At 53.4% G+C, this 19279-nt stretch overlaps 4 protein-coding genes across 5 annotated transcripts; 3 read left to right on the top strand and 1 right to left on the bottom strand.

The window, feature by feature from the left end:
* Positions 1-1085: 1085 nt before the first annotated feature.
* NCU03545 lies at positions 1086-7692 on the bottom strand (the record flags this gene model as incomplete). Of its 2 annotated transcripts, XM_011395253.1 has the most annotated exons (3): positions 3679-7692; positions 1224-3600; positions 1086-1102 (listed from the first exon to the last, which is right to left on the bottom strand). In XM_011395253.1, exons 1-3 carry the CDS (start codon positions 7510-7512, stop codon positions 1086-1088), a joined length of 6228 nt encoding a protein of 2075 aa, XP_011393555.1. In that variant the 5' UTR covers positions 7513-7692. The 2 variants fall into 2 exon arrangements, with proteins under 2 accessions (XP_011393555.1, XP_011393554.1); XM_011395252.1 differs by having other exon boundaries at positions 1224-7692.
* A 1747-nt stretch (positions 7693-9439) lies between these two features.
* On the top strand, positions 9440-14096 carry NCU03544 (hypothetical protein). The gene has a single exon (XM_951730.2). The coding sequence runs from the start codon at positions 9897-9899 to the stop codon at positions 13833-13835; it is 3939 nt and encodes a 1312-aa protein (XP_956823.1). The 5' UTR covers positions 9440-9896; the 3' UTR covers positions 13836-14096.
* Positions 14097-14347: 251 nt separating this feature from the next.
* On the top strand, positions 14348-17258 carry NCU03543 (hypothetical protein). Its single transcript, XM_951729.2, has 4 exons — positions 14348-14707; positions 14899-15565; positions 15726-16362; positions 16473-17258. The coding sequence occupies exons 2-4, from the start codon at positions 15250-15252 to the stop codon at positions 16666-16668; spliced, it is 1149 nt and encodes a 382-aa protein (XP_956822.1). The 5' UTR covers positions 14348-14707; positions 14899-15249; the 3' UTR covers positions 16669-17258.
* A 634-nt stretch (positions 17259-17892) lies between these two features.
* Positions 17893-19141, top strand: NCU03542 (enoyl-CoA hydratase/isomerase). Its single transcript, XM_951728.3, has one exon. The coding sequence runs from the start codon at positions 17979-17981 to the stop codon at positions 18852-18854; it is 876 nt and encodes a 291-aa protein (XP_956821.1). The 5' UTR covers positions 17893-17978; the 3' UTR covers positions 18855-19141.
* The last annotated feature ends 138 nt before the right edge of the window (positions 19142-19279 follow it).

Consider the following 19279-nt stretch of genomic DNA (forward strand, 5'->3'; position numbering starts at 1 on the left):
CTGTCTAAACACCCCCACCCCTTCCCACCTATTTTTCGTTCCCTAGACTACCAGTAGTGTAGTACCATACCCTAGAACCATATCATAACCATGCCATGCTATGCTTGTCATGAAGCGCCCTTTACCGACTATCTATATAGCCATAAACTTGATCCCATACCACAAGAACAAGAAACAATGAGAAGGAACAACAATAAGAAAAGAGCAAGAAACCATACACCGTAAAACCATACCAGGAAAGAAAACAAACCGTTGCTATGCACGCCTCATAACTCCTTGCTTGTTGAGAGAAAACCATGATAGAAAGAGAACAGAGCCGGCCGACCCAGCTAACCCAGCAAAAAAGGAGAAGAAGAAAAAAAGAAAAACTTTTCGTAATCATGACAGTTCATGACAAACATTTCATCCATCCATCCATCCATTTATCCATCCATTTATCCATCCAGTCATCCATCCAGTCATCACTCGACATTCGACATTCGACAAAAGAAACCAGCGATAGCAGACAGCAGACTGCAGACCAAAGACAAATAAACCGAACAGTGCTTCACCAGCTCACCCAACAAAGTCTCCACTGACTCCTCAACCAGCCAACCACCTCTCCTCTCTCTCTCTCTGCATCTGTCTGAGCCTCTCTTCCAATTCCCTTTCACTCCTCTGGCCCTGTGTCTCTCTCTGGCCCATCTGTCCCATGAAATTTTGATTCGGAGGACACATATTCACTCCATAACCACCACCACCACCACTCACACCACCCATCCCGCCATTAGCGTTCATGTCTACTTCTTTTAACACCCCGCCATGCAGCCGTCCATTGACTCCATTAACTCCACGACCCCTTCCATTCGAGGGACTTCCATTTTGCGTCATTTGTACCTGCTGCTGTTGGTACTGCTGTTGGTACGGAGACTGAGACTGAGACTGACCCTGCCCGTTGACTGGGACGCGTCCAGCAACAGGACTCATGTTCATGTTCATGCTCATGGTCATGCTCTGCCTCCTCCCACCAACACCGTGACTCTGAAGGTGTCCCGGTCCTTCAGCATCACTACCCACCACTGTCGTGGGACTACCGAATCCAAAACCTACAGCTGACCCAAAACTGGAAGCACCCGTAGGAAGACCAGGCACGACTGGAACATTCGGGACTCCACCGCCTCCCACCAAGTTATTCCCATTCCCAGGAGTAAGGGCAAGGGCAGGGGCAGGGGCAGCAGCACTACCCGGAACAGGAGCCGCATTCGCATTCGCGCCCGCTGGAGATTGCTGACCGTGACTCTGACCGTGACTCTGACCCGGGACGGTAAACACCCCGCGAGCAACCAACGCTTTCCAAACTTCGTCCCTGAGAGAAAGAACATGATCGCGATCAAACGGGAGACCATCCACTTTTTTCAGCCTTGCACACTTCTCGGCCAACAAATGGTCGTAGACTCTGCGCCGCATCTTGGTCTGCAGATCGAGTCTCGACGCGTACGCTTTATCGGAAGCGAGCGTTTGCGGGGGGAGAGTCCACTGGTCTTTATTCTCGTGGTTTTCCTCCTGCTCCTGGCCACCACCATCTGCTTCCTCCTGTCCCTTCCGTGCATCCTCGCCTGCGTTGGTGGTGGGTTTGTCCTGCTTGCCGCCGAGACTAGTGTTGCCTTTACAAAGTTCCTGAACAGGCGAGTAAAACCCCATAACCAGTCCGTTTCCTCGCAAATCAACAGCTGTGAGGCAGGAAAAGTTGGCAAGGACGTCAACTAGCGAACTCAGATCCCTAATCCGGTTCCCGGAGATGAATAACCGCTTCAACCGCGGTACATGTCTCAATGGCGACAGATCCTCAAGCGCATTCATGTTGAGGTTGAGAACCCTCAGGTTGGGCATCATCTGTCCGACGTCCACGGGCAGTTTGGTCAAGCCGCAGTTGGCTAGTTCGAGGAGTTGCAGGTTGAGCAGATCGATGGGAGGGTTAAAACCACTCTCTTCGACGCCCTTGGGGTTGGTGGTGCTGCCTAGGTAGTTTCCAGACAAAAACAGTTTGCGGACTTCGTAGGCCCGAGAGAGGAGGTGGTCGAGGTCGAGAGGTTCGGGCCCTTGTTGCTCGCGAAGGGAGAGCGAGTCAAGATGGCGAGCGCGAGAGAAGCCGTGGATGCGGACGAGGCGGTTACGGTCGGCATGGAGGAGTCGTAGATGGGGGAGGTGGTGGATGGACAGATGGCTCAGACAGTTATCGTTGAGATGGAGGTACCTCAACGGACTAACGGCCTGACCGTGTTCAGAAACGGGAGAGGAACCAGAGGTAAGTGCGGCCGGCGAGCCAACCTCAAACACCTCAATCTGGTTCCCTTCGAGGTTAAGCGAGCTCAAAACCGGCAACTGGTCTAGGTTCACCACCCTTTTAATCTTGTTATCCCTCAAGTCCAACTCGGTAAGATGCACCAGCCTCGCCCCATCAAAGTCCACCTCCTCAATGCAGTTTCCTCTCGCCCTCAACACCTGTAACCCATCATGAAACTTGATCCCCTCCAAGCTTTCCAAGCGGTTGTTGTCCACCCTCAACTCCCTCAGATGCACCAACTGCTTGAACGGATTCAAGCTCGTCAATCGGTTGTTGGAGATATCCACATACTGCAGGTTAGTCAAGTGTCCCCACGCCGTCAGGCTTGAGAGCTGATTGTTGGTCATCTTGAGGAAGCGAGTAGTGGACGGAGCGCCGGTGAGGTTTCTAATCTCGTTGTGGCTAGCGTCTAGGGATTCGAGACGGCCACAGAATTCATCGAGAGCATGCAGGGATTCCAAACGCTTGTGCGCAAGGCAGAGGTTGCGCATATCTTCCCAGTAGGGCTCAAAGGGCTCGACTTCGGTGAGCTTGGCGACGAGGTCACGGGTAGACATGGACATAGAGCGGCCACGGGAGTGGTGGTCGCCGGTGACGAGGTGGTGGTTGCCAATAACGTAACTTGCTTCAAGAGCCAATGACGACTCGTCGGGAGGGTGGATGGTGAAGTCCGATAGGGGGCTGAGAGAGAAGGTGCCGACATACTGGCCGATGATGTGAGCCGGGTCAGCGCCGGACATGGAGCATGGTCGTAGATGGTGAGCGGGTGTTGCCACCAGGAAGGAAATGCTGTTGTGTTGTTGAGCTTCGTGGTCGTCTTGGTTGACCATTGATGTATCAGCAGCAACGATGCTGAGTTCCATGCCCTGAGGTTGTGGCGATAATAACGACGGCTGATCATGACCATGAAATGGGAAGCTGTTCTTATTAGCATTACTGGATTCTTCATCATGCTCGTCAATCCGTGAAACAGGTCTTGCCATGTACGTCTGGCCTTTGACGGACAAGTGACGCGGCGGACCTCGTGAACGGCTGCGTGACCTAGACGCTGAACCAGACACAACGTCGTTCCTCAGCTTGGAGACGGCTCCGCGGCCTCGGGGTTGCGGGTGCTGCTGTTGTTGCTGTTTGGTGTAACCTCTGGGCGGCAGAGGTGGCAGGCTACGCTTGCGCTGCTGCTGCTTGTTGTTGTTGTTGCCCTCCCCACCTGTTGTTAGTCCTAGCGCGCTCGGGGCGTCGGCATCGGAGTCAACGTCGTCTGCTACTTCCTGGATGTCCTGGATGATAGACGCAATAGGTGATGAGAAACTGATCGTGAGACGTCTGGGCCGGGCTGCTTGTGGGATGTTGCTTACTCGGTCCTCGTATATCCCAATTTCATGTTCGACATCGACTCCTGTGCTGCTTGTACCCGTGCCCGCCGCCGTGGTGGGTGACTGCAACGAGGGCTTTGCGTCGCGCTGTTCGTCAGTTCTGGTTGGCTTGTTTTTCTTGCCAGGGTTCGACGTGTCAGAGTCTTTGCGACTCCCGGTTGGCTGCCACTGCGGTTCCGAGTTAAGGAAATCGTCATCGCCAAAAGGTGCCGCGACATCCGATGGTTGGTCCAGGTCGACATCATCCTGCTCGTGCTCGTGCTCCTGCCCCCGTTGGTTGGTCGTAAGCCGCAACTTTTCCAATTCCTCCGTGATGTCCACGGTGAGATCGGGAATGTCAGCGAACGGGTCATCTTCGCTCACCTCCGAGGCAATGAAACTATTTTGTCTGCTGCCCATGAACCCGTTAGATGGACGCTTCCTGACCCACACATTTCTTTCCCTGTCCAGCACCATGTTGCCGACTCGGTCTGGAATAAGATGCAGTACACTTTCCGGCGCAATCGTCTTTCTGCTATCGGAGCCCTTGGACGAGGTAGTGTGAGATGACCGTCCCGTGTAGTTATCAGACTCGGACTGGGTATGCCTTCCATCCTCCACATTCTCATGCGACAGCTTGGTCTTGAGCGCTGGGTTCCAGGAGATGCGAATGTTTGGCGGATCGCTGATGACGCCGTCGTCCCTAAAGTTGGGCAACACGGGTCCACCCTTTTTGCCTGCATGATGCTTTTCATCCTGCCGTACAGTACCAAAGCCTTGCCGGTGCAGGGCAGCCGAACGCAGAGACGAGCCCATGATGTCGCCCATATCGCTTGCTTCCTCATACTGCTTGAGACGCTCTGCAAGGACGGGATCTTCCTGCTTGGTTGATCTGCGCGTCAAAGGCGGGCGTCCCTCGCGGCTGGGCGGACGCAGGAACGATTCCTGAGTGGACTCCTCATAGGAGCTCTCCCCATCTGCATCATGGCGAGAATCATACTCATCCGACTCCTCAACACTAGTTAGACCGCTGGCGGCATTCTTGCGAATCATGGCCATGATCTTGTTGGCTTCGATGAGGAAATCCTCGGTTTTGATGGAAGGTTTGCGGTCGGTGTTCATTGCCGACCCTGGTCCGCCATGTTCCTTGGGCGTGCGGCCCTTAGAAGACGCCTTGGATGACGGCCTAGTAGGACGACTGGATGGCTTTGTGATGAGCTCCGTCAAAGGCGGCCTTCCCTTCTTTCCGTCCTTCTGCAGAGACGATCTCTGGAGAGGTGTCGGCGTGCGTGGTCTTGGCACATCTTTGCCCGAGGGCGTACCAGGCTCAACCTGTTCGCGATGTTTTTCAGCGTGTACTTCTTTGCGCCGCTTCTCGATAGCAGCCTGTATCTGTTGGTACGACAGCTTCATGGACTGCGTTTCCGGAGAGGGAGAGATGTCTTCCAGTCCAAATTCGATGTCCGACTCATGCAGAGTCCTACGTCGTTTAGGCGTCGGATCCTTTGACGGAGAAGTGCGCGGCCGCTTGAACTCGGGGGCTGGGTCTGATCGTCGCTTGCTTGGCGTCCCAAACGTAGCGGGGATATGGGTGAAAGCATGACGTTTCTTATGCGCCATGCTTGACCCCATCCTGGAATGTCGCTTCGATGAAGCCGAGTCAGCGGGCTTTTGGCGCTTCCTACGCACCGAAGAGTTGCTTGCATCAGCGTCGTCGCCGGCGTCGGCTTCAGAGCGCGAAGAAGGACGGCTGAAGTCGAAGACAGGGATCCGGGGTTCTGGCTGAGAATCGTCATTTGGACCCTGGTTTTCCTTGTCACCCTCAATGCCGGATGCGCCAACCGACTGGTACGAGAAATCGTCCTGAAACTCGTATCCATCCAAGACCCCAGCTCCAAATTGGTTGACTGCAACCGAGGCCTTGCGTTGACCCGTCTCCTGTCCTCGACGCGTGTGGGTCTTGGGTGGTGATAAATAGCCTCCAGAGTCCATGTAGGAAACGTGTACTGGAGACTCATCTCCAGTTTGCTGTCCAGAAGAAGCCTGTTCACCCGGGGTGTCGTCGTGATATTGACTGAGTCGTCTTTGCAGAATCTCGCTGGTAAAGGTATCGTAGGGCTGGAAGAGCTTCAAAGGGCTGCCGGCCCCTTGCTGCGAAGATGCTACGCGCTTCGTGGATACGCTGAGATTAGGGATTCGGGGAACTGCAGATCTGGTGCGGGGAGAAATTTCGTCGGAGATGTGGCCAGAGACCTGTGCAGGAACGTGCTCGTAGTCATCCCAGTTCTCGATCTTGACCGAGGGAAAGCGCTTGGGGGTGCTAGCTTGAAGAGACTCCTCTGGATTGAGATCCGAGATATCGTTCAATGCTGAACTCAACATGTGGTTCTGGAATGATCCGTCGGCAGACCGACCACCTCTTCTGACGTTGATGTAGCTTCCCAGCTTTTCGTAGTCCCTGGAGGTGTTGCTAGTGTCGCCTGCTTTGTTGTCGCTTCTTGACGAACCACCCGTCTCTGCAGCCTCAGCCTCGCTCTTTCCAGACTCGCTCTTCCCAGAGACACTACCACCGGAATCGCTCTTGCCGGAACGGGCCATGCGCAACTGATTCTTTCTAAGAGTTTCAAGGCGGTGTCGGAGCTCGTCTGGGGAAATATCTGGCACAAAACTCGAGTTGCCCTCGCCCTCGTCGTGCATAGTGAGTAGGATCGGGCTGAAATCCTCATGGCGCAAGACGCTCTGGCCGCTTGCCTGACGCGATCCAGCGCTGAGGTTTCCAAGATGGGACGAGGCAGAGGTGGATGGTGTGCCTGACCGGACCTTGGGGTAGGTCTGTTGCTGGCTAGTCGAGGCGCGGAAACTGGACTCGGATCCTTGACTGGGGTCAGTGGAATCGGTAGCCCGTCGGTACCGTATTTCTGGTATTGTGCGCCGTTGTTGCTCTTGCTGTTGCTCTTGTTGTTCCTCTTCGACTTCCTCCTCTTGCTCCTTAGGTATTGGGGGAAGCGATTGGAAAGACTCATCCACATGTATCTCGACGGTTGAAGGGTCCCGTTCTCTGCCTAGAAAGGGCGGGCTCGAAGGCAACGTGATTTCGACATGGGACTCGGCTGGCGACTCGTACTGGGATTCGAAACCTCGGCCGTTTCGCGTATCCGCATTCGTATGCGCGTCCGCCGCATTCATGTTCGACGCAGCTGGAGGAGGTGGTGGTGGTGGTGGTGGCTTGAAGATGGATTCGAGGATTGCACCAGCCGAAGTAAACAAGTCGGGTGCTTCGCCATAATCAAGCTCTCGGTATACCAAACGTCTCTTCCACTCTGGAGTATCCTGTTTCCTCCCTGGCGAGCCATTCACTTCCTTGCGATTAACAGTGTTGTGGATGACGGAGCCAGCAGACTGGACGGATTCGGCTACGGAGGCGGTGCGACTTCGGGCGTCAATGGCTCGTTGGCGGTCGCGAACTCTATCGCCGAGGGACTTGGTCGAGCCACGGCGCGATGCAGGGTTGGAAGCGGTGTTGCTGTTGCGGCGATCATCGGGGAGGATGCTGTTGTTGGCACTCGTTCGACTCGAATTCGGTCTAGGGATTCGGCTCGGAGGGGTCTTTGGAGGTTTTTTCCTGCTTTGGGAAGTTGAGGAGTCTGCTTGGGATAAAGTGCGACTGTGAGCGGTGGCGGGTCGAGATTGGGATTGCGACTGCGACTGCGACTGCGACTGTGACTGTGACCGCCGATGGCTGTCCAGCTTCTTTGCAAACTGGGACGCGTCCGAGGCCAGAGAGCCAGGCTGGGAGGGCCAGTCCTCCGAGAGGGAGTCGAGCCAAGCATGCCCCATCCTGGGCGGTTTGTCGGATGGTCGGATGCCAGTTTGGGAAGCAAATCCTGGAAATGGAAACGGGGGAAAACGACGAAACGGGTTGTCGGAACACGAGACGAGTTGGGAAGTTGGTGGGTGGGTGGGTGCGCAACACAATCGGCGGAGTGGTGACTGTGGTGACCGGGTGGTGTGTGTGTGCTGGGCGTAGTGTAAAATGTGGATGGACTGTGACAACGCTGCTATGACGGATGGGGACCTGGTATGTAGCCTGTGACGAAGCTCTGGGATCGGTGACTGGATGGAATAATCGCAGTGCAGTGGGCGGAAGGGTGGATTCTTGTTCCCGAGAGAGAAATGGATGGTGGATGCCGTTGGTCGGGAGGATGGAAGCCGGGATGATGCCTTGACCCAGAGAAATTCAAGAATCTATGGTATTTTTTGGGTTGTTTCTCTCTCTCTCCAACAAAATCGCGGGGTACGTATCGATCTCTTTCCGTCCGTCAAGTTGTCGTCGGTTTGTTCGTTGAAGATGCTCTTTTGCTGAGTGCTGTTTGGTTGAGCTTGTTTGTTAGGGTTTTTTTTTTGTTACCTAACGCGGTACCCGTATGGACAGCAGCCGTGGTGCTCCGTTTGGCAGAAAAAAAAAAAAAAAAGGTTCCCGTCATGTGTTTGACGTGGAGAGGAGTGGACGACGAGAGGAGCGGGGCGCGACCAATGGATATGTTCAGTTACTTACTGTGTAGCTATCTATGTATGTTATGACCCGTACCATACGACGCCTGTTGTTGTCCACGGCAGTCAGGTGTTTAAACACAAAACTAAGTTGATGAATGTTGGGTTTGGAAAAGCGTAAAGATATGCAAGGGTAAGACACGATCGGTGGAAAAGGCCCGGTTTGTAAGGCTGGCTGTCGATGATTGATATGCTGATGCTTGGCTATGAAAGTGTTCAGTTCTTGGTTGTTGTTGAAAGTCAAAAAGGTACTTTTGTCCGATTTTGAGTAATCAAGACAAAGCAACTTGAACTGAGAGAGAGAGAAAGAGCTGAGGCGTCTTCCATTGGGCGGCCCATTAACGCGACCTCCCTCTCTACCACTCACGACACGGCTATAAGGAAGGAACATAATCGAGGTGGCTGAACCCGGGCATTTGCTTGGACCACCATGACTTGCAAGGGAAGGCTGGTTGTTGTTGTTGTTGTTGTTGTTGTTGTTGTTGTTGTGTTTCTTGCGCCTGGATGGAAGCTTGGGATCAGACGGGACCTTTCCTTACTTATCTTCAATCAGGGCATTACCAGTCCGTCTTTTACAACCTAACATGCGATGAACTACCTAGTACCTTTACACTTGCCGTGTGCTGTGCTGTGGTCTGCATATTGCCCTGTTTTTTACCATCCATACCATACAATGTACCGACGGGACGCCGCTCCAATGATAACCTAATGATACTTCTAACCCTTTCCTTCGGCCTTGTAGGATACTTTCTCCAACTCCAAGTGCAAGGTACATGGTAGGGACTAGAGGTAGAGGTAGTGCTCGTCCCCGGCCACTCCCTTGTGTTTCTTCAGTGAGACGTTCAGATTGACAACGCCATAGCGCTCGCGTCTTCCTGGTACCTACTTGAGGGAAACAGACAGCGGCATAGGCCGTGATTGGCCCACCGTCGTTTACTTGTCCATCTTGAATTCGCTGTTTTACTTTCAAGTTGATCACTCATGGAAGCACAAGCCATCCCGCCTAGGTTGACAGCAGTTCAGTTGTTGATCTTCAAAGTGGAAACTGCAGGGCAGAGGGGATCCGCAAATACCCCGCTCTTCAATCTCCACTTGTATTCTACGTATGTACTGCGTAGTGTGCAGTTTTAAAGAGCTTGCAGCTGTCTCCAAGACCATGTCACCTGACTTGGCGAACCCTCTTTAATGGGTTTTGCGCCAACACCACACGAAGCCAACAAAGAAAGGAAATGTGACGCGATCCGCCAACATAACCCTGGCGCTGTTTGCTATGTACCTAGTTCTAGTACGTACTTGTAGGTCGCCAAGCTAAACCCGAATCTGATGTGTGCTTGAGACGACAGAAAAAGCAACGAATACCGACGAATGACAGCAAAACCGCTTCAATCACGACGGACTTTTCCCTTTTTGTACCCCAATCAATCTGTTTGTCCCAAGTTGCTATCCACACCCTCGACCAAGCCAGACTGCCACCCAACACGACATCTCGACCGGCGATGCGCTCACTCTGTGCTCAGGACGACGACCCGGAATGACCTGAATGCCACTCTCGTCCTTGCTAGCGACGGACTAATGGACCACGACTGCTATACCTCGATCCATGTAACAGCCACAACCGAACCTGTTTCGGCTAATAGTAGCCAACGCGCCCGTCTAAGCAACCTGACAAAATGAAGCGCCGTTCGCACCTTGTCCACGGCTGGCTTACCGAAGCCTTTCCCGATGAACCTGTCTACGCCGAAGCCCTCCACACGTCCCAAGACATCTTGTACTCCGGTTCCGAAGATGAAGCCTACAACTCCCCGGCCGAGCGACGAGAGCGATACGAGGATAAGGGCCAGCGCTTTCTCCAGGGCAAGCCAATGCTCCTGCTGTCGGCGTCGCTGAGAGGTCCCTTTACCAAGGAGAGCGGCTGGACGAATCCATGGCGGTCCAAGACGGGTAGACAGAGGAGGCTTCAGTCACAGGCGGCCCATTCCACTCCAGGCCCCGCCGACGAAGAATCAATAGTCATAGCAGCTACACCAACGATTGTGGAGAGCGCAGTACGTGGCCAACAAGAGCAGTCGCGCGTCCATGACGAAGCCAGCTCGAGGCCCAACCCTCCCACTACACCCCACCGTTATCTAGACAACGAAATTCTGCACGAGATCAAGAAATGGCAAGACATGATCGCAAATCAATCAGGACTGGACGACCCGTTTGATGAAAACACCTACGAGCCGAGTTCACCCGACACATTGCAGAGCCTTCAAGTTGAAATTACACCAAGGACGCATGGTTCCCAGTTGTTCACTGTGTCATCATCGGCTGTCGCAGAGGGAGCTGGCAGGGAGGATTCAGTGGAGTATGACCACGAGGATATCGCTGAGCAGAATGAAGAAGCGAACCTCGGATGCAGTGACGAGGAGGAAGCAGGGCTTATCAACCTTCTCGGAGACGACGGTTCATCGCTGACAGATTTGATTGAAGAGAAAATTGAAGAGTTGGTTGACGACCAAAATGAGGAGCAGGAGGCGGAGGAAGACGAAGAGGACGAAGAGGACAATATCCAAATCCAAAACACTGAGGAGAACAGACGAACGTCAGAAAGCCTGCCTGTTGAGTCTCTATCTGACTACGACAGCCCTACAAAATGCCCTATAGCATCACAACATCTCCCCCAGCCAAATGGCAAACTAGACCTTCGACCTAGGGAAGAATTGGGATGTCTGCCTGTCGATGCTGTCGACTTATCACCCGCTGCCGTCAGGATATATGAAGAATCGATCCGCGGAAGTACCTGTTACAGTCCCTCTTGGCGGGCGCAAGAGAGGAGGAATCAGGGCAATCTTCTACCAGGACTTCAGGTTGTTGGTGCGACTTTTTCCAGCGGCAATGTCCCCCAGAGTCCCTCAAATCGGTCAGGCCGCAGCTTGCATGCGCCAGCTTCTACCTCCATCTCGCATGGTGAAAGAAGGTCAAACAGGGCTGGATCGATCACCCTCGAGCATCAAACAATCAAACCCGAGCGCATCTTGGTGGACAATCCGTCGTCCGAGCCTGACGAAACAAGAAATTCGCCCAACGATCCATCCGATATACCTGCTCATCACCAACAGATCACCGTGACACAGCCAAAATCCCCTCAGCGCGCCATTTCTGCGACTGATCGACCTCAACTCAATGCTGCTGTCACCCACACTGCTCCTGAGTTGACGGAAGGAGAACAAAAGAGTCTTACTACCGACCCAACATCGCCCTCATCATCCGAATTATCGAGTCCTGCTACGTCTTTCGAGGAAGAAGAGGAGGAGTCCATCGAAGAGCCTGTCGAAAACGTGAGAAAACTTCTCTGGGCCAAAAACCAACGACAACCAAGTGACCAGGACTCTACGCCCGATATGGCTCTTGGTGCACCGCCAGCAACACCGAGTTTTTCCCAAGCAGGACCAAGGCCTTTGCAATACATATCTGTCTCCGAATCAGTAGAAAGCCATGGAGAACAACGAAGTCTAGAATACTTCACAAACAATCAGCACTCCGCAAATGACAGAGAGCCAACGAAGGTCGCGCAGAATGCTCTTAACTCGCAATCATCTAGTCGCTTATTACAATCCCAACCACAATCGGCACCGGAGGCTACAGTATCCGAAGAGAGCATCTACGATGATACGATCAATCAAGTGCGGCTCGAATGGCCAACTGAGGCTAGTAGCCTCCCTCGCCAATCTCAAGTCCAGACCCAGAACTCAGCACCCGTGGCGAGCATAGAAGAACCATTGATAACGGGACATGACACATCAGCGCAACGCATGACACCCGATCAACCAAAGAGAAGTGTCAATGTCATGGATCTTCGGCATATAACAAATCCGACTTCCTGCAACGCAACGCCCCTTCAACCATCTCCGGGTTTACAGATCCCCTTTTCGAAAGCCCTAGAGATACCGGTCCTCGTACAACCACGCTCCTCCGTTACTCCTGAGCCGCCAGTAAACCCGGAACCAAGCCGGTCGCAACTCTCAATCATTGCCAGCCAAGCTCTCGCTCAAGCTGTCCAGCCCGTGATCCAACAGAGTCCCTGGGTAAAGGGCGACTCGCAAATAGCTTTCCTCGCTGTTCCGGCCCCAGAACCACAATGTGTCAACCCCGGCTCGTCACCTCTATCCTCTCCCGCCTCCAGCTCTTGCTTCGTGGACATGGAGGATCCCGTCCTTCCAGTGTTATCCTATCCTCCTGCTCCTGGCAACGACGCCCGTACTGAAGAAGAGACAGCGGTGCCGCCAGCTCAAGCCGAAACACGTCAACTCCAGGCTCCTCATCCGCCCTCGACGCCGGAGACCAAGAGATCGAGTCTCCCAACGCCAGAGTTTACAATGTCCATCAAGTCCTTCAAGCACTTTATGACGCCGTCGCCAAAGAGACCGGCAAAGCGTCCGCGGTTGTCACTAGGAGACGGTCGGTTGCCAGATACGCAAGCTTTGGAGGAAGCGGTGGTTACGAACCCGTGGGATTCGAGTCGCGTCGAGGCTGGTAACATTCATGAAACCGCAATCACGTCCGCTCCTTGCAGAAGAACCAAGCGTGTCTCCTGGGCTCCTTTACCCGGTGAAGTGGACTACGTGGACCCTGACATGTCAGCGGACATGAATGTGGATATGGAGGATCCTGATCAGCCTTCATCGGTCAACAGGGTGAAGTATCAGGGACCCCGGAGATCTATTCTCTCTACATCGGCGTCCATAGGGAACTACAGGGGCATCCCCAGACGAGCAGCCTCTCCACCACCAAACATGTCGTTGCCAAGTGTGGACTCGCTACCAAAGGAAAGCCAAAGGTTCGGGAAGCACTTTGCCGCTGTGTCTGGTCGGAGACGGCTTGCTCCTAAGCCTCCTACTACTACACCTACCGCTGCTTGGTATAGAGGTGATGATGCTGAGAGGGAGTCTCCAATGCTTCGAGATGTTAGTGGCAATGCTCGAAGCACGGGGACCTCCCGACCAGCCAAAAGTCTCCTTCCAAGCGAATCGCAACAAACATGCGGCAGTCCGGCTGTGGATGGGATGGCCAATGCTTTTATGCAAGCTGATCGGCAGACTGAGAACCTCAACTTGAACAGACGGCAGGCAGCGCAGGATGGCATCCCGACAGTTTTTTCTTCAAGCAGTAGCAGGGGAATATGGCAAGACCCGATAGACCCGGTATCTGAACCACAACAGAAAGATGACGATGACGATCGCTTCCGCCTTCCCACTCTGCCTGGCTTGGACTCCCAGCCTCAAGTCGAAGACATGGACGAAGTCACGGAAGTCATGGAGAACTTGGACGATTTCATTGATAGCTGGGATATCGATGAGGAGCTGGCCGAAGCGAGGGGTGAGAAGACCAAGAAGAATAAGAAGACGGTACAACTGTCGAAGCTTGGTCAGGGGTTGATCTCGGGGTTGGGCGATGGGCGCAATCTTTGGGATTCACCGAGTTCAAGGCCACAGAGTACGTTGAAGCGGAAACGGACGGGTGATGATGAGCACGTAGAGCATGGGATGGTAGAGAGCCAGGAGAGCACGAGTGGTGGTGATAGAGGCGGTGGGATATATGATGCAGGCGTTTGGGACCGGATTGTTTAGTCAGCAGCAGCCGGTGAGGAGCAACATATTAGAATCATGGGTGGTGTTTCAAGGGACAGCATTCTCATAACGATGGTTATGATTCATTCAAGCGTTTGGCTTTCCACTTTGCATGGGATAGGGTACGGTACGGTGCGGAACATAGGGCATGCATGGGGGCACTTTTGGGGTAGGCTGGATAGAGCATGGAAAAGAAATACCGTAGAGGCTGGGTAAATGACTACGGGTATAGTATATATGCTAATGGAATACTTGAGACCTCATGCCCCGTCTTCATCTCCGTCAAAGCCGGAAGAACGCACGCATTGTTGACGTTGCTCATTGTTTGATCTCAGGGGGTAGGAGGGGAAAGGTCGGCTGCTTACGTAACCAGCTTTGGAAACGGCACAGTAGAATATGTAAGTGCACCGTACCCGTACCCAACTGACCCGCTGTTAGTGCACTGATCCGTTCGGGTGGCTCGGGTGCTGTGCCTTTGCACTTGACCCTATCAGCCAGCCTAATTAAACCGCCCCAAGACTAACAACCCAAGGAAACCCGGTTCATATGACGGAATCTGACATTCGTTCCATTCCAGCGAAGAACAGGAACTGAAAAGCGACACCGAGAGAGAATCGAGATACCTAGTGACTGTTTAAGACTGACCTGTTGTCGATCTACCATAGGTAGTCTCTTTTTCGATTCTAGCTGTACGTGGATGGTTTCCTCTACCTACCTAACCTACCCAAGTAGCTTCTTCTTCTTCTTCCATTTCCTGAAACCAGGGCACCGCACCTCTTGTACCTGGTCGCGTGAGACATCATCATCGATCGGACCCTTTTTTTGCTTTCCTGCGGTTCATTCCACTTTCGGCCTTCAATTTCCTTTGGAAGGTTAGTTGGGCAGAAATTCGCATCTTTCACTATTGTCTATCCCACGTCCAAGACTTAGGTCGCTCAGCCATCCTGTCTCGATAATTCCGTTCCCTTCCCGACGTAACAGAAACAGACGCGAGATACATACATATAATATACCCTGACGGCCGCCGCCGTTGGAACCCTGACCCGCTAACCCGCGTCGTTAGGTTTGGACCTTGCCAACTGTCTAGCTTCGCTTTGAAGCTTCTCTAGCTTCTCTAGCTTTCTTTAACACCCGCCGAGCCGCGCCGATCGAAACGAACCAACCTATCCTACCTATTCTAACCGACCCCGGGCCGGGACCCCTCTACAACGAACAAACAAACAGCTCTTATACGTACACACGACCTCGAGGGACTTTGGGCAAACATCATCGCGAAGCGGATCTTATAGCCCGCCCGCCCGCTGTTCGCCGTATCGTCATCGACCTCATCGAGTCTGTCTACACCGCCGACACCTCCACCACCAAGCAGCACGCATCTCGTCATCTAGACAAAGCAAAACAAACAGCCATCACAATGCGCCCCCCAACAACCCCCCTAGCCGGCGCCGCAGCAGCCACCGTCCTCCTTCTGGCCGGTGGCCTCCCCTCGACAATTACCACAGCCGCCGCCGCCGCCGCCGCCGCACCAGCCGAAATAATGCGCTGCAAGGAAATCGTCGTGGACGGACACAAGTACGACTTTGGCGAGCTCGGCGGGCCGCACACGGTGGTGACGAACGAGTACGATCCGCCGGCCTACTACAATTACACGTACACGCTGGACATCTGTGCGCCGCTGAAGAGGAAGGGGGACGTAAAGAAGGAGGAGCAGTGTGGGGGGGATGCTAGAGGTTCGTTTGTTTTTATTATTTCCCTCTCTCTTTCTCTTTCTCTTTCTCTTTCTCTTTCTCTCACTTGATCGCGAGGGGGAACAAACCCAGTGGGAGGACAATAACACAGAATGAGAAAGAAAAAAAATTACTAACAGACGGGCAAAACAAAAAAAAACAGTCTGCAGACTCAAACACCACTACTCCCCCTCGGACAAGAAATCCACCTTCGAAACAGCCACCACCCTCGCCGGCGGCTCCTCCTTCCACTACGAAGCCACCAAGCTCGATTCCTCGTCCGACCACAAAGACGGCGGCGTCAAGTTGACGTTTTCCGGGTACAAACACCAAGGACGACAGCAAAAGGTGGTTATTAACTTTGTCTGCAACAAGACCCTAACTGGCACGGAAGGCGAAGTAGAAAGCAGCGAGGACATTCAATACGAGAAACCCAAGCTTCTTCTTGCGACAAGAGATGACAACGACAAAAAGAAGGAAGAGGAAGGCGACGATGGATACCCCGAAACGCAACTACTCAAGAACGAAACGGCGACGGCGCTACTGTGGAATGGGTACAAGCGGGTTGGTGACGATGTGGATCAGCTTGAGTTGACGTGGAATACCAAGTTTGCTTGTTTGGATGCTTCCGGTGGCGACAAGGATAAGCCTAAAGATGGCGATGACAAGGATAAGCCGAAGGACGGGGACAAGGACAAACCCAAGGATGGCGACAACAAGGACGGCGGCGGCAACAAGGGAGGGAATGGCGAGGAGGATATCAACAAGTCTTGGGGGTTCTTTACTTGGCTTGTGGTTCTGTAAGTCATGCCCCCACCCTCTTTTTTATCTTTTCCTTTTTCCCCCCATTTATTCCCTTCCCGTTTTATTGTATTTTGGCTCGCAAGGCTAATCAACGAACGCAAAAAAGCCTCTTCCTAGGCATAGCCGCCTACCTCATCTTTGGCTCCTGGCTCAACTACAACCGATACGGCGCGCGTGGTTGGGACCTCCTGCCGCATGGGGACACGATCCGCGACATTCCTTACCTGCTCAAGGACTGGACGAGACGGGTGTTGAACACCGTGCAAAGCAGTGGGAGTCGGGGAGGGTACTCGGCCGTTTAGGAGGGGTCATCAGTCGAGAATGGATGTGCTTCCGAGGTGGAGAGGACATTAGGGTGTAACTGAAGAGGAGGCGGAAGAGGATGAGCCGGGGGTATATGTATGAGATGTCTTAGCAGTGGGCTGATGATGGGAGGATGGGTTGACGAATGGTGAAAGGGGGGGGGGGGGGGGGAAGACGCAAAGGATCGGATACGACGCAAACAGAACTGCTGCTACTGCTTGCTTGCTTGCTGTAAGCTGTCAGGGCGCGCACGATGCAGAACCTCCGAAATGATTGTTTGCAATTACAAGACTCTTTTTTTTTTGTTTTTTTCGTACAAGTACTTACGCTAGGGATACATTTTCTTCAGGATTGGCGTTTTTGGGAATGATGGATATCCAGATCTCTCCTGTATCGGCGCGTCTTAAGCAGTGATTGATTACGTCTGTCTGGTCCGGGAAAGGCGATGTCAAGCTGGCTGTTGGGTGACACAGTCAGAGGAGATGGTACGCTTTTAAATTTCTCTGTATGATCGATCATCACGGGCATTGCCATGAAGCCCCTATATTCTTCAGATGTATTCAAAGCATGTGTCTTATTTACTTCCGATGACCACAGCCAAGGACGATAACCCCCGGGAAGTGGAGGGCTACACTCACTAGTTTCGGAACTGTCCCCGTGGGGTTCGTCGTGGCGTCGCCACCACCGGATGAAGTACCCTCTTCTGCCGTGCCGAAGGTCAGCCGAACCGCGCACGTATCGTATCACATGTCAGACTTGGCTCGTCTCGGGTACATTACAATATCAACGCCATAACCCTTCTTCTGAACTGCTTTATAGAACGCTCAAGAGGATATTCAGACAAGGTTGCATTGTGGCTGCCAACAAAGTAGGGACCATCTGCCTGCCGGTAAGTTCACAAGTTATCCGTGTCATCCAGTCGCGCGTCCCTACATACCTAAGACAAGAAGCCGAGGTACACGGCTGTATACATCCACTTATCATAACTGACAACAACTGACCGTTCATTGTTGCATTCTGAATCAACAAAAAGACACTTTTCTCTCAAAACATCAACAAATCACACTGACTTTACTTCACCTCGCGAATTCCACCGTCATTCATTCTGGGTACATCGCCTCACGGAAAACCATCATCTTGATCAATTTCGTCTCATCTCACACAACGGCCAACCAACCCAACCAACCAAACAACCAGCCGTCGCCAAGACTCCTCTCACCAACCTTAAACCAACTTCACTCACCTCTTTCTCCCACAAACAACCACAACAACAACAACAACAACAACAACAACCACCACCACCACCAAAATGGCCACCGACCAAAAACCAACCATGAAAACCCTCTTCACCCTCCCCATCGCCCCCTCCGGCTCCCAACCAGGCGGCACCCTAACCTGCACCACCCCGTTCTCCCCCTCCTCTGACTCCCCTGTGCAATCCCGCATTTACATCCTCACCCTCTCCTCCCCCCCCGACAACCGCCTCACTCCCCCCCTCATCACCGCCCTCCTCCGCGCACTCGACACCCTCGAATTCTCCCCCGAGTATCCCCCAGGGGTAGTAATCACCACCTCCTCCCTCCCCAAATTCTTTTCCAACGGTCTCGACCTCACCCACGCCCTCTCCGACCCTTCCTTCCTCCCTTTTTCCCTTTACCCCCTCTTCCGCCGGTACTTAACCTACCCCATGCCCACCATCGCTCTCCTAAACGGACACGCCTTCGCCGGCGGCTTGATGCTCGCCATGCACATGGACTACCGCATCATGAACCCCTCGCGCGGGTTCGCGTGCGTCAATGAGCTGGACTTTGGCGTGCCGCTTAAGCCTGCTATGTCAGCTATCTTCAGAAGCAAGTGCACGCCGGGGGTTTATCGAAGTCTGGTGCTGGAGGCGCATCGGTTCGGTGGGGGGGAGGCGAAGGAAGCGGGAATCGTGGATGCCACGGGGGGACTACAGGAGGTGATCCAGTTTGTGCAGGAGAAAAAGTTGACGGAGAAGGGAAAGACGGGGATTTATGGGTTGATGAAGATGGAGATGTACCGGGAGACGGTGGAGGGGTATTTGACGGCTGAGGGACACGAGAGGGAGGAGGAGAGGGTACGGAGGATCGTGGAGGGGGAGAAGGAGAGGAAGGAAAAGGGGAGGAGCACAAGGGAGGTCAAGGAGGGGTTGAGTAAGCTTTAGGGATATGGGTATATGGAGATTTGGTGCGGTGGGAGGGATGGGAAGGAGGGTGAGAAGGAGGTTGGAAATTGGATGTGGGAATCACGGAACCATGTCGTGCACTGGACAGGTCTGCGTTGGGAATTGGGATAGTATGTAGACCGCTTCAACTGGTCAGGTGCTTGGGGATTCGGAATATTTGCAACGATTTGGTGATTGATTGACATGCTCGATAAGTATCTCGAACTGGTCACCTTCGCGCGATTTACTGTTTCAGACAAACCTCCAACAATCTCGAATATAACCATCACCAGCGACGGCAAAGGTGACGGTTGGTGAACGAAACGGCTCTGAGACACCACGACGTCACGGTCTGGCTTTGACATGTGATACCGGTTCGGCAGTCTGGCGACATTCAGCAATTGGGTGGCTTCTACCGCAACGAG

Source organism: Neurospora crassa, linkage group II (genome assembly GCF_000182925.2).
Source record: "Neurospora crassa OR74A linkage group II, whole genome shotgun sequence".
NCBI lineage: Eukaryota > Fungi > Ascomycota > Sordariomycetes > Sordariales > Sordariaceae > Neurospora > Neurospora crassa.

Excerpts from the sequence above, each read along its gene's own strand:
- NCU03544 (XM_951730.2), top strand. The coding sequence starts at position 9,897 with ATGAAGCGCCGTTCGCACCTTGTCCACGGCTGGCTTACCGAAGCCTTT.
- NCU03543 (XM_951729.2), top strand. The coding sequence starts at position 15,250 with ATGCGCCCCCCAACAACCCCCCTAGCCGGCGCCGCAGCAGCCACCGTC. Across the intron at positions 15,566-15,725 it reads GTGTGGGGGGGATGCTAGAG|TCTGCAGACTCAAACACCAC; the intron begins GTTCGTTTGTTT and ends AAAAAAAAACAG. Across the intron at positions 16,363-16,472 it reads TTTACTTGGCTTGTGGTTCT|CCTCTTCCTAGGCATAGCCG; the intron begins GTAAGTCATGCC and ends AACGCAAAAAAG.
- NCU03542 (XM_951728.3), top strand. The coding sequence starts at position 17,979 with ATGGCCACCGACCAAAAACCAACCATGAAAACCCTCTTCACCCTCCCC.